The sequence below is a fragment of the Cottoperca gobio genome, chromosome 10 (genome assembly GCF_900634415.1).
Source record: "Cottoperca gobio chromosome 10, fCotGob3.1, whole genome shotgun sequence".
Lineage (NCBI taxonomy): Eukaryota > Metazoa > Chordata > Actinopteri > Perciformes > Bovichtidae > Cottoperca > Cottoperca gobio.
Window position 1 is genome coordinate 12,548,260 of NC_041364.1, and position 14,967 is coordinate 12,563,226.

At 39.3% G+C, this 14,967-nt stretch overlaps 1 protein-coding gene across 2 annotated transcripts in view; it reads left to right on the plus strand.

The window, feature by feature from the left end:
* The window catches only part of diaph1 (diaphanous related formin 1), an 86,811-nt gene that overhangs the window by 10,382 nt on the left and 61,462 nt on the right, over positions 1-14,967 (plus strand). Inside the window, exons 2-12 of one of the 2 annotated variants that reach the window (XM_029441323.1) lie at positions 7,380-7,406; positions 8,097-8,261; positions 8,859-8,960; positions 9,473-9,603; positions 10,014-10,097; positions 10,194-10,257; positions 10,748-10,887; positions 10,992-11,097; positions 11,326-11,436; positions 11,669-11,787; positions 12,835-12,951. In XM_029441323.1, the coding sequence (XP_029297183.1) occupies positions 7,380-7,406; positions 8,097-8,261; positions 8,859-8,960; positions 9,473-9,603; positions 10,014-10,097; positions 10,194-10,257; positions 10,748-10,887; positions 10,992-11,097; positions 11,326-11,436; positions 11,669-11,787; positions 12,835-12,951 (1,166 nt within the window). The remainder of the gene's footprint in view (positions 1-7,379; positions 7,407-8,096; positions 8,262-8,858; positions 8,961-9,472; positions 9,604-10,013; positions 10,098-10,193; positions 10,258-10,747; positions 10,888-10,991; positions 11,098-11,325; positions 11,437-11,668; positions 11,788-12,834; positions 12,952-14,967) is intronic. The other variant, XM_029441324.1, reaches the window with a different exon arrangement.

Genomic DNA, 14,967 nt, shown 5'->3' on the forward strand with positions numbered 1-14,967 from the left:
CTCCACGCCGCTTGTGAGCAGACGACGTGTGTAGGTGAAAGAGTTTGAATGTGCTGTGTGGCAGCCTCATCACTTCTAAGGCTGTAGGCTGTAGGCTTTAGGATACAGTTACGTTATTTAAATGGCTGTGAAGGCCTGACACCCCACCAAAAGAATCTGTATTGAAATGCCAAGTAGGCTTACAAAGGTAAAACTGGTTTGGAACAGTTACAGCATCAGGCTATGTTACTGCATTCATAGTTGGTATGGGATGATATGAACATTTCCTGTCAATATTATCATGGCCATGATAACTGCGATTCATTAAATTATCCTCATAATCATTAAAATATGATTAAAACTCCTAAAATGGCACTTAAACATACTGGAGCCACTTTACAATTAGTTAAGAAAAAAATATTTTTAGTGTACATCCCTATGTCTGTCTGTCTGTCTGTCTCTCCGTCCTGTCTCTCTGTCTCTCTGTCTGTCTCTCCGTCCTGTCTCTCTGTCTCTCTGTCTCTCTGTCTGTCTCTCTGTCTGTCTCTCTGTCTGTCTCTCTGTCTGTCTGTGTCTCTTTCGCTCTCTTATATATTTTTTAAATATTTTATCTCTAGTTTATTCTAATAATAATAAAAAAATGTTTGTGTGCATTGTAAAACATTTAACAAAGTCATTTATATATAAATCACAAAATACATTTGTGAACGCTTCTGTGCATTTATAAATATTGAGACTGATCTGACTCAATAATCCCCTGGACCCGTCAATAGGCAGTTTATTGAGTCCCAAACGTTTTCTATCCTCTCTGGGATGACAATGCTGTTAGTCTCAAGCCGATTATCATACTCATACCTGCGGTACTCTAGAACAACAAATATAGTCAAAGTTGAAGAGCTAGTTACTACTTCCTCATATGTTGTTTACACAATGTTGGCATTGACTTGGTACCAAAGTATCGGTTCTTGTGACATCCGAGGTCAAAATAATCACAATTTTATATAAAAAAAAGAAAGTGTTTTAATGTGCAGTTTAAATCAACTCCCTATGATGCAACATTTTCTTCCCACTAATGGAGAACTTTTCTGAATTGGCTTAAGCTCTGACTGGTGTCTCTGTCATAGCAAGAGCCACTGAAGCTCTAGTTAGGTACTGGGAGCTATGGGCTTGACTGATAAACAACCTGTTGCCATTCAGTAGACAGAAAATGTATCTGTTGTGTCATCATCAGTTGAACTGGCTGAAAGCTACATATAGACTGCGACCAAGTTGTCTAATTGTGTCTACAAATCAGACCAGAATCATTTGAAAGATACTATAATATTGAGATTTTTTCTTCCCATTTTAACTAATGTTAACCAAACATTTTCTAGCTGTTACTCATTCAATTTTTAAGTAAGACAATTTTTTAAAGTTTATATTAATTAATTTCTTTACAACTCTTCATTGATGATGGAATTTATTAATTTTAAAGTTATTAAATAATTATTCATTGTATTAACCATAAATGACTTAAACAGGCGCATTAACCTCTGAACCAGACCTCTGAAATCTTTTATAGGACACAATAGTTAACTGAAGACATCACATCCCATGGTTTCTCAGACTCATTCTCTAACACTTTGACAAAATACATTATATCCTTTTTCCACCGGCACTATGAGGCAATTATATGCATATATTATTATTACTCAGCTGTTATTTAAAGGAAGAATTGCTATTTTATCATGTATACAACAACAAATGGGACATTGGGACAGTGTTTATTAATTGAATGTTATTCATTTAACATTTCAATGGAATTTGAATATTAAAGTTTAATCAGTCAGCGTTAGAAGACAGACGGAGAGAGATGCAACAATACAGACATGGCAACAGTGGCCTCCCTTGTTTTAAGGTGGTTGGTGGGGGGGGGGTTGGGTTTTGGGTTTTGTGTCTCTATTAACAACAGTAGACCAAGGACGAGGAGCAGTCATGCAGAAAACATGCCCCACTTGGACTGACATACAATCATAATGTCTCCCACACATAGACAGTCAGTGCACTCAAATGCACCTTGAGTCGGTAGGTCATTGAGGCGTGAAGGAGCATTAAAAAGTGCAGCGTAGAGAAGATCTCTTGCTCTTTTTGTGGGTGTTTATGTTTCTCTTTGTCAAAGGTTAGGGTCTAATTCTTTTCAGGATGTCTTGCTTTTCATCTTAGGGCAAACTCTTGAAAGTGCAGGGAAGGTTTTTTAAATTAAGAAGCCTGTTAACGCTACAGCTTTGTGATAATGCTTGTGCAATACATCAGGGTTGTTGGTAATTTCCTGCTTCACTGTATTAATAGGAAACTTTTCGGCTCTGTCTGGGTGTGCCGACCCAACCGCTGCTTCCCCCTGTGTGATATCATGAGCACACTCTGTATGTAGCCATGGCAACATTGAAAGCAATACAATGACACGCACTGCTCTGGAACTCCACAACTTTTACCGCTCAGTGATCAGATGGTTTTATATATTCAATCAACAACCGTCTTTCCTCAAAACATACAGAAGGAATACCATTACAGTGTTTCCCCTAGGTTTACTGCTTTGGGGGGGTGCTCACCGTGCAATGGGGGGGGGTGCTGTCGCTGATGCTAACTGAGGTACGTGCGACAGGGGGGGGGGGGTGCGTGGTGCGGATTCTATTTAAATCTCCCCTCTCCTTTCCTCCGCTCTGTAGGTGTGTGCGCACGAGTGTGTGTGTTGGCTGTGAAGCCCTACCCTTTTCTCAAAACGGAGAGAATGTGAATGCGCAAAGTAGACAGTACAAACTGAAACGTGCAAATACATTACTTCAATAACATAAGTGTTTATTTTATTTTATAAAAGAGCACCTGTCAATGTAAAAAGTGAGTTGTGAATAAAGAATAGAAAAAATCAAGAAAAAAACACCTTGAATTTCAGATGGGGTGCGGGGCAATGGTAGGGGAAACACTGCATTACCCTCCATCTCCACCCCCACCCCTGGATCACTCCATACACTCAGGACCTCATCTGTCCCCTCCACCATCATACCGCTCTCCCTCACCTATTCTCCCCTCTTCCATCCAACTCTGTCTCGCAGACCTTTTCACACGATATTAAAACCCAGAAAGGACACAACCCCAATACCGCATGTAACACATAACAAGTAACAAATAACAGAACAGAGTCCAATAACCTCACATCCATCTTAACAGACACGTCATTTGTTTTTTCTCAATTTCTATGTAAAGTCCGTGAAGTGATTTTCCATTTCATGCTTTATACATTTGATAGACATAAACAGAATGTGTTATGATTTGTAAGATCTTATGTATAAAGCTGTGTATTTGGCAATTAACTTTTGTTTAATTATGATTCTTTCTTTATTGCATTTCTGTCGTATTGCAATACAGCTTTTTTTGGGGCATTATGGGACATTTGGCCTTTTATAACAAAGGATCCTGGCCAGTCCCCAGCTGCAACTCAGGATTTCTTTTTTAGTACTCAACAATGGATGTTTGTTAAGCTACATAGTAAGACCAAATTAAATCCAAGTGAAACTGCAGATAAGGCCGAGACAGAATCAAAACCATTGAAATGTGTCACAATAATAGGCAGGGCTTGACATTAATTCTTGCATGGAGATCTCTGATAACTGACTCATGCTGACAAAATAAGTATATGTAAATCCATCTTAAGTTTGACTTTAAGACCTTCTGTCAATTCATTTGAACACTACTTCCAGGATAGTGTACCATCCAGTGGCTATAATCCTGCTTTGATAAGAAAACTCTACTAGTGCCTCACAAGCTTTAATTGGTCAGCGTCATGGCTGATCTCAGTTCTACCTGTGCTGGCATGACTTCATTTTAATTTGTTCATGCCATTGCTGTGTAGCCCTATGATTACTATAAAGTGGTCGCCTACTGGATATATTCAGAACTAAAACAAATGTGTCTCGCATTATCATATAACATGAAACATTAATGATTTTGTTATGTGACGATGCATATTCAACTAGACAAATATCTGTGGACACACCGCTATTAGTATTTCACAGGAATGAAGAACGTGCAGGATATAAGATTTACATAATACCATATTGATGGGGTGTTATTCAACTAAATTGTAAATCTAGCCTCAAGACGCATACAAAACATGTCACATTCTTATGACATTTGCAATAATAGCTGTACAAAAAAAATGATTATCCCTATTGTGCAGCCCAACCATTACCCTAGTGTGCATCAATCAACTGGCCCTCTGACAGAACTGTTGCTGCTTCACTCATTTGCTTGTAAAAGTGGCCACTCTGATTTCTGCCATACTGCCTTTACTTAGTTTTCTTTCTTTGATTTACAAAATCTCTCACCACTCTCAGGACCTGGTACTTAAGTATGTATGCACTGACAGGTGCGGGTGCGCACACACACATGGAAACATCGGCAACAGTGTGAGACTGTCTCATTATATCGCTGTCAGTGTCACAAGCCAAATACATCTGCTGATTTGTGTTCTCTTAAACTGTCTGGTCGTAGAAACAGACAGAGCCCATTCCCTAGCCTCCTTATTTTTGCTTCTGTCTTCAAGGCTGTGTTATAACGCTCCCTTTGGAACACTTAGGCTTTATGTATCTGCATGTGTGGCTGTCCGTATGTGTGGTTGTTTTGTAAAGCGCTTTGTGTCGGCATTGGAGGGCCTACAAAGAAGTTTACAAAGCAGCAATCTGTGCACCATTCTTGATTTTGTAGTCGGAGAAAGTGAGGGGGACCTTCTAAAACCAAATAAAGGAAGCTTCCATTATTCATCAATGTGTCTATTACTTTTACAAAATAATTATTAGGTCTATTAGTTGTCACAAAATTGTTAAAAAAAGCCCTTAAGAAGTTCACTGATCCCTAGAACATGTCTTTAGACATTAAATCGTCACATTTGAGATGCTAGAAATGGCACTTTTGGCAGTTTTTCTTGATAAAGTACGTGAGTGGTAGTTCATTTTTTTTGGCGGTCACAATTCGATTACCGACTACCCACTTTAGGATAAGGATAAATTGAGAAAATGACCATCCATTCCCACTGTGAAAAGATGGTGGGGTATGAATTCAATACCAAATATAAGTGATACACAGGCTTTGTTATTTGATTATCTTATTTCAATTATGTACTATTGTTCTATTTGTATGACCCGTATGCCCTTTATTATTCACCAGTATGCTGGTATGCTGCTACAAAGGCTACTCAGTTATTTTTGTCCATTTTAATAGCATCAGTTTGTTGAAGCAGTGGATAATAATATCAGTGTTATGTTAAGGATCAGTGCAGCTAAGTTATACATTCATGCTGATTTTTATGTTGGTATTATACTTCTGAGAGTGTCATGAATAAGTAGGGCTGGGGAATAATTCAGTATCATTGTGTATGTATCGATATACTGATTATTTGATCATATTATGGAATACTTTTTACAAAATCATTATTCAATGTAATGATTTCAAGTTGATTGTAATTAAACTCTAACACTTATGTTTTAAGGAGTTTTGTCTTATTTTATGCTAAACAGTGAAACACATTGAACAACAATTAGATTATTTGATACATCATTTTGCATTCATAGCCATATTTTGTTATGCTGTATATCAGAAAAATAATCTCATTAATATTGAGGTATTACATGATTCAACTATACCGTCCAGCTGTATGAATAACCAATTACACTATTACTTGAATCATCGCTGGCATTAGCTCACATTCATTTAATGGAACTCGGAGCGGTTGAAAGCGGTTCACTGTTGCCTTTATGGTTCCCCTCAGACTCAGAGACAGTACTTGTCGGCCCATTTGCACCTCCTCATTCCGTATACGAGTGCATATATTGTCAAATGTACTCGTGGGTTGAAAAGCTGAACTTTACACTTAGTTTGATGAATTCACAAATGTTTTTTGTCTCTTCCTCCCCATCTACCGCTATCGCTGTGTTCTTGACACACTCGTATTCAGTTTCCCGTGCGACTACCCACAATCCTCTGTGACTACAGTCAACTGTATAGTTCCGTTCTGTGGGTTGAATAACACCACAACATTTGTGTGTGTGTGTGTGTTTTTTTTTCTGCCCCTGACTGTGCATGGGTTAAGGGGCTGCTTTGGCAGCTGTGTAAGCGGAAACATCCTTCCCTTGACTGCTCTTCCCATCATCAGTCTCTCTCTCGCTCTCGCTCTCGCTCTCTCTCTCGCTCTCTCTCTCGCTCTCTCTCTCATATATATATATGTCTCTGTCTATCATATATTTTATTTTGATCTCGTGTTTAGACATAAAAATCTACTTTGTCTTCATTCAAATGTTATTCAAAATATCTTGATTTAATCTAATGGAACATCTGACCATAGTATATCCGGGTAAGGTCTGTTTACAACAGAGTAGCTGATGGATGAGATAAGAAGCAGAAATGCAGGAAGAACTTGTTTTTACTTTTTCATGTTTTACTTTTTGTATTGCACCTTTCTACATAGGCTTTAGCTGACAGGAGAAGGGAAACATGTCAATAGCACTATCTGCTTTTAGTCTGTCTGTGTTTGGTCCTTAAATGAGATGCTGTTCTGTCTTGTAGGTTGTTGACATAGTGAAGCACCTGGAGGTTTGTTGTGACTTTAGCTTTGCTCCGTCAAAATATGTGGAAGAAGCTTTCCTCTTAATTTTAATACTTGAAGACAAAATTACAATCAAGAATACAATGTTGATATTGTCCTACGTTAACTTTGATAAGATTCTTGAAAGCAGTATTTTTCACTTCAGGTTTTCCCCTTCTCCTTTGTGATACTAGTTCTAAATAATATACTTAAACATGTGGATGTTATTGGCTCGAGCATGGAGTTGTCAGAGCTTGTGTTTGTCCCGCTTGAATGTGGTGCTGCCAACAATGTGTTTCCTATGGGGACATTATTGGATGTAGCCTGACACCTTGTGGCCGAGACATGCAAGTGCATTTCATATATATTAGATTTGGCACTTCCCCTCTTTAAAAATGTATCGAGGTCTCTCGGCCTTTGACTGTTTGAGTGATGACTACCGATCTGCTACTAACAGGTCACACATGTAATTATGACGTTCCAGGTGTCTTGATTACCTCATCTTAAACTCTAATTTAAATGTCTTAATTCTCCTGAGATGTGTGTCAATGACTGCATTGAGTTATAACAGTGATGTATTATTATATCCTGCTGTGAATCCCTCATGAACTCTGTAGACATTTTCTTGCATCTGTTTCCTGTCATAAATAATTTCTGTCTAATTGATTCTTTCTCTTTTTCTCCCTCCATCTGCCTCCCCTCTTGTCACTGTTTTTCTCTGTCGTTTGTTTGATTTTTTTCTTATCCTTCAAATAAAATCCCCCTTTCATCCATTCATCCTTTACAGAAACTCAAACGCCTGATTCCTGATGAGGTAGGTTTGTTACTGCTTGCAACCATCACCTGTGTGATTGACTCGTCCATCTGTCATTGTCCTCTTTAATAAACCAACTCACCATTATCCATTTAACGTCATGTGCCCGTCTGCAACACAAACCTAATCCACCATAACACAGATGTTGTTCTGTACCTGTGTTTTGTCCTGTGCTGTACTCGTGTTGGATGTGAATGCTTTGAAGATGCACGCTGACGGCATGAAATGCTTGCCACACAGACTAGTTACGCCAGAATCATACACATTGACAGGTTATTATTCATGAATCATTATGGAGGGTCAATATGCACACAAAGTCATTAAAACCCGAAGGAAGGAAATTCCCTACTTTTCGTTAAAATTGAGTCTGATTGAGTCTGCGCCTGTCAGTGTTGACTGCATGTTGACTTTGTGTTGCAATGTTTGTTGGCAAAAACTTTTTGTTGTCTGTAATCCCTAATCATCGTCTCACATTGTTAAAAGGTCTCTACCGTTGTAGAAAAAGTGATATCCCAAAACTAAGGGAGAAATAGCCCTTGTGTATTTTATTAATGTATTCAACATTGGTTTAACATTGGGAGATGATTAGGGATTGTTACCTTGTTTTGTGGCCTTACAGTGATGGTTACACTTTGCAGTTTCTCTCTGACCTCTTGCCTCTGACCCGTGTCATGTTTTCTGCTAATCCAGTTGGAGCGATTCACCAGCATGAGGATGAAAAAGGACAAGGAAAAGCCCAGCCACGTGCCAGGTCAGCGACACTCTTCAGCTGCCAGCTATGAACTCAATGCTCAGACTACTATGCTGCACGATCATTCGGATGAATACGTCCTGGAACTCTTCGAACAGATGCTGGTGAGAGAGAGTGTGTGTGTGTGTGTGTGTGTGTGTGCGTGCGTGTGTGTGTGTGAGAAAGCTTTGGAGCTTCAGCTTTGGAGAATCACCTATTCATTATCTCTTCTGAACAGCCATGGAAGCGTGTACTTGGCATATTCCACTCACAAATACCTTTTTTAATTGTGAAATAATTAATTATTGTGTTTGCTCCAAATAGGTATGCTTAACAAACATGTGAAGGACTGCCTTACAACACAGAGGACAAATCTCTTGAGACTGAAATAAATAAATAATGTAGTATTATCTAATAATGCATATCAATGTCTTAGCATATCAAAGCCACCCCTGCTCTTACTGTTAAAGTTCCTGTTAAAGCATCTGTTAACTTCCCACTGAGGGCTTTATATCCCTTGCTTCCAATTTAGGAGAGAAAAGTGTTAATGTGATTTTTCACATTTCTAAACACTATGATTTCCATTTTTAGTATATTTGTTGTTTATTTATTGCTTGAGTTTTCATATGTGTCATCATGCTATCCTTGTCTCAAAAATACTTTGTTTATCTCTCCACCCTACTTCTTTCTTTTTCTCCTCGCCTCCCCTCGTCTTTCTCCAGGTGGATATGAACCTGAATGGGGAGAAGCAGCAGCCTCTGAGGGCAAAAGACATTATGATCAAACGAGAGATGGTCTCCCAGTACCTCCACACGTCTAAAGCTGTCAGTACCTAAATAAATGTTGCTAATACAGTGTGCTGCAGGGAATTTGCAGACGGCTTCATGCAGTCGTTGTTTTTTTCAAGCACCGACTAAAATCAGTACAAGTAACAAAGCGCTTGCTAAACACATAGTGCTACATATGGGTTGTGTCATACTCACTTTTAAAACAAATGTGATGAAATGTATGAAGCCAGACTAAAGTGTTTTTAGGTGCTCAGATCAGACACATTTGTCAGATAGATTTAGAGAAATGTGCAGTCAAAGGCCTTTCCTTAACTGTGTTCAGGGATTGCCTTTTGCTCATGCAGTTGAAGTGTTTCCTTACTCAAATCAAGACTGGATTGTTATAGACATTACACAAATATGCTCATTGGTGAAATGTAGATCCAATGTACACAATGTTGCCCTTGGTGCCCTGCCGTGTGCTTGTGAAAATAACACCGATTACATCCTGTAAGAAGAGAAATATAAAGTGATTTTTGTGTTGTGTTGTGTTGTGTTGTGTTGGTTAGGGTCAAAGTCAGAAGGAGAGCTCCAAATCAGCCATGATGTACATCCAGGAGTTAAAGTCAGAGTACAGAGAAGCACAGCTGCTGAGCTGTCTGGAATCTCTGCGAGTCTCACTCAACAACAACCCTGTCAGGTAATACACACGTGCACTTATTTACAGATACATACAGTACCTATGAAAATAAATCATTGCAAATACAAGAATTGCTTCAAGTGAACTGTGTCAACATCCTGGGATGGAGTCCAGAACTCAATCCAAGTGAGACGTGATGGATGCTTCATGACCACCGTGTAACTTCACAGATCTTGAGCCATTTTGCAAAGACAAATCTCATAAATTGCAATCAGCTTCATGCACAAACACAACAGGGATGATTGTGCTGTTGCAACTCATCAGCCAGCATCACCCACAGGAGGGAATATTCCTTAAGTTTCATTAAAGGAAAAAGACATTACACAGAGGGAAAAGCCAATGAAAAAAGAAAACGTACAATAAAGTGTGAAAGGCACAGTGTGCTAATCATGTGCTCTTGTCCCTTCCAGTTGGGTGCAGAACTTCGGAGTTGAGGGGCTGGCCCTGCTGCTGAATCTGCTTAAAAAACTACAGGAGGACAAAGAGGAGAACCCGTAAGACATTTATACCACAGAACAGGCCATTGTACCATTTAGCAATGTGTTTATAATGTCTTTCTGTATCTGTCTTCTCTCTCGTCCACTAACTAGAATGATGGGAGTGAAATGTCAACACGAGATCATTCGCTGTCTAAAAGCCTTTATGAATAACAAGGTAAGAAAATCGACTGTTTCTCTTCTTGCATCAAAACACCTAATCCTTTCTTTGCTATGATTGCACATAGTTGTGGCACGTAGTTGTAAGTAATTGAATACCTTTTATCCTATTTCGTGCCCTTGTTGTAGTGTAGCAATGCTTCCTCTAGAGGGCAGTATGGAGTCAATGTGACCCACTTTGGTAGGCACTGATAACCTGAGAGCTGCTTTGAGTTTGCAGCGTTTCAATGGCTCTGACACTATGTAATTAGTATAAATCTCTTTGACATCTATCACTTTTAATAATTACACACCGGTAATTGAGTGTCAATGATGTGAGAGAGAAATTGATTCTGATGTAAACACTATCATTTGAACTGAAAGGCTGATATTTGCTTTGCTGCATAATTATTATTATTATTATTATTATTATTATTATTATTATTATTTTTAAAGGACTTTACCTCATTCTGCTTTCTCTCATTCTACTTCCTTTCTCTCCCCTTTAGTACGGTCTGACATCCATGCTGGAGTCAGTTGAGGGAATTCCTCTGCTGGTCAAAGCCATCAACCCCCGGGTGCCTCACATGATGGTGGATGCTGTCAAGCTGCTTTCTGCCATCTCAATATTGGAGCACTCTGAAAACCTGTAAGCATTGGTGAAATGCTGACACCATGTCATTGAATAAGTCGATGCGTCTCTAGTAACAACATGTAGCAACGTTTTATATGATTTGTCTGTTTTTTTTGTAGTCATGAGCGTGTTTTGGAGGCCATTACAGAAGAGGCAGAGAGACGGGACATCGAGAGGTTCCAGCCTCTCCTTACTGGCATGAAAAATCACAACATTGCTCTTAAGGTGCACACACACACACACACACACATTTAAACAATTATAAATCCCCATGTGTGTTTTTGTTGACAATGACACTAATGCAGTTGCATTTGATACACGGCACTAGTTGATGTAAGCTGCACTGTAAAAGTCTTACTCGGCTGACATATTGAGTCTTTTTATTATAGTTATCTATCCAGTAAGTTAGTTAGACACTAGTGAAGCTAACTTTCCCATGTGTTTTTTTTGCAGGGTGGCTGCATGCAGCTAATCAATGCCTTGATAAGCCGGGGAGAAGAGTTGGACTTCAGGATCCATATTCGCTCTGAACTGCTAAGATTGGGACTCAGAGACCTGCTGACGGTACGGAAAAAATTCTCTTTTGATGTTTTCAAAGTGTAACAACAAACCATTTGCAAGTCCTTACTCTTCATGTCTCTCTTGATGTCTCTGTCTTGCTTCCTGGCTGAGACACACTGTTATGCTGTGAAATATTTTCTCTCAACTGTCCAAACTCAATGTTTGTCACATTTTCCTCTCATTCTCCCCGTTGCCTTTTCTTCCCTCCGCCTACACCCCATCGCTCTCCCTGCAGGAGGTGCGGATGATAGAAAACGAAGAGCTGAGGGTGCAACTTACGGTGTTTGATGAGCAGGCGGAAGATGACTCTGAGGACCTCAAAGCACGTCTTGATGACATCCGCATTGAGATGGAATATCCTTCCACTGGACAAAATTGTCCCTCTGTAGTAATTGTCAGGGTCTACTTTTTGACCTTGAAAATCTAAATACCTGGTTACAACATAACTTTGCTTGTGGTTTAGCTTTTTCTAGTTAGATGAGCGAAAGGAATAACCTTTGTAATGTTGTCTTATAATGAAAGAATATGTATGATTCACACAAATATGATATAGAAGTATATGGATGTATTAATTTCATTATAAGAACGAGTTTCCAAGGAGCAATCTACACAAAATCACATTATATATTATAAGCCTGACCATTTTCCTTCTTTCGAAACAGAAATTAATATTTTTGATACTTGATAAGCATAATCTTTCAGGCTCTAGAGACATAGTAACGCCGTGTGGACTATTTTGCATACAAATTCTGTCTTTGCCAATTAGCATCTCACAAACAATTGCTATTCATCTGCAGTGCGGTAAAGAACAGCACAACTTCTGACCACCGGTGGACTTTGACAGCTGCTTTATTGCAACACTGAATAATCTGTTTTTGTTATACAGATAAGAGTCAGTCCAATCAATTCTTAGTTATCTGTTCATTTCTATTGTTGTATGTTGACTTGATGACTCATTCAACTACACTTTGATAATGTGAACACGTAAATATCCGACCCTTTGTGGTGGGATTTTACCAGCTTTTGACATGCAATATCATTCTAAACACCAGGTGTCTCCCAGGGGCAACCAATGCAGTGTGTACGCAGTCTGCCGTCCTCACTGCTACACTAAATGAACACTTGAGGTCAAATTAAGTATGAAAACATAAACATACTGTTGTGAAATAACTGATTGTAATGGTTGTAAAATACATTGTTCCTTTACAACACAGATTATCAGATGGACTAAAAGTCCGCTCTCTATTTGACTTGTATTTCACTATAATTCTGAAGTGCACAAATTATCCAGTAAATACGTAGTATATGCAGCAAAAGAAGACTAATCAGAGTTGTCACTGAAGATGTTGTGTAAATCTTTTATTCATTGTGTTACTTAAGCCTTAACTGCTTTTGCTTCAATGATGTGAGGGAAGTGTTTGATATCCTAGTCAACACTGTGAAGGACTCCAAGGGCGAAACCCACTTCCTGTCCGTGATGCAGCACCTGCTGCTAATCCGGAATGACTATTTGGCCAGGTAGCACATGGACACATACACACTCACACATGTGCCGGCTCACACGTTCACATATTAGAGCTGATGTGATTGTGTGATATTTCTTTGTGTCAAGAGACTAGAGTCTGTGTTATCTGTGATGTACTCATCTGTTCTGTCATTAACATACATCACATGTCATTTATGGGTGAAAACTAGAATAAAGCTAATTATTCAAATGTGCTGAATGATTGGACATGCAGAGAAACGCTGCATGTAGCAAAAGGCAAATATGCAGAGATGTACTCAAGAATTAGAATTAGGAGGCAGAATTAAAAGTCCTTATTGCAGCCTCATACAGCCATATCATATATACAGTATACAGGAAGGTACTGATGTAACTGGCATTTTATTCTGCAGTCTTAAAGCAGGAAAAACAAAGGGAAAATTTAAGAAGTAGTAGTTTCTTCCTTCCTTTCTTCCATTCCCTCCCGTCTCCCTCCTCTCGGCACTGTCCTCCATTTGCTGTTTGTTTTCTAGAGCACCGTTCAAAGGCTGAGAAATTAATACATGCAAAGAAGTCCAATTCCATTTTAATAGAAATGAACGCCATCACCTCTTATCACTAGAAATATGCTAATGTCTCTCCCTGTGTCTTCCAAAGCCCTTGGGGGTTTAGCTAGAGAAACAGAAAGGAAGAGTGAATAATTGAATGACAAGACGGGGGTAGAATAATGTTAAGGAAGTTGTACTGCGGCGTGTATGCACAGTTACACATGCATGTCCACTTCTCCATCTACACTCGGCAGCACAAAAGGGAATGCTGTGCTTTACTTAATATCACAGAAAACAGGCGAAGCACACACAACAACATGTGCACCATTTGATTTGAGTTCATTGTGTTGATGGTCAGTGTTGCCTTGATGGTATCAGACAGGCAGGAAATTGTAGTTTTATTTTTTAACACAGTTTGGGAAATAAATTGTGAGGATGGAAACGGTAGGTTGGTCCAAACAAATGGACCCAGCTGAGGATTTTCTTTTTTGTTTTACCTCCCCTCCCCTCTATCTCTCCCTCTTTCCTATCCTGCTTTTTCCATCCAGGTGATTAGTGATCCACAACAGAGGTGGTCCGTAATGGACTCCACAGAGAGACAGGAAGTGAGGGTGGGAGGGAGGGAGAGCTGTAGAGTGGCAGGAAATGCAGCTTGATAATTACAGTGATGAAGAGAGAAGTGAGGTGGAGGGCGAGACAATAATGAGAAAGAAATTGAGAGTTTAGGTAAATTGCTAGGTAGATGTTGAGAGAATGAGGGAGGGAAGTACAGGGAATAGAAGGGTTAGCATGTGTATGGGAATACATGAAAGAGTACCCGCTGCTTTGCTCTTGTGTGTTTCAATCTCAAGTGGAAACAGAGCCCTTTTCTCTAGAATGCACAAATGCACTCCTATGAATGGTCATACCTCTACTCATGCACCGACTGTACAGAGCGTGATAGATGTAGTTTAAAAATGCAATGACATGTATATTTATTTTAGGATTTAGCTCAATTTATTTAGCCTTATGTTCAGGCTCGTGGAGAATGTCAGATTTAGGATGTAGCCGAATAAAATAATCTTTTTGACTTTGACTCAGTTCCACAGAATGACACTAGATGTCTCTCTTGCTCCACGGATAAATCTAGGCTTTAGAAAAAAACCTTGAAGCATATTGAAGGAGTGGAAGAAGTGTTAGACAAAGGCAGAATGACTAAGAGAGACAGAATGCAGGGAGACAGAATAAATAAAGTATTGAGTTTGTGACTCTGGCAGCATCTAATGGGGTCAGAGAATAAGACGCCTCCAAAATTGAGTGTCTGTGTGAAGCCGGCTTGTTCAGACACGGGGCGCCGGACATACACCAACACACTCTAAAGAACACAGTTGTGCACAATCAATCATTGTGACAAGAAACTCCAACTGTCATGCTCACACAGACAGCCAATCTCAATTGCAGACAAAGACAAAGTGACAAGGCATATGTGTTCACACATTTGTCTGAACAAATGAACCTACTTGC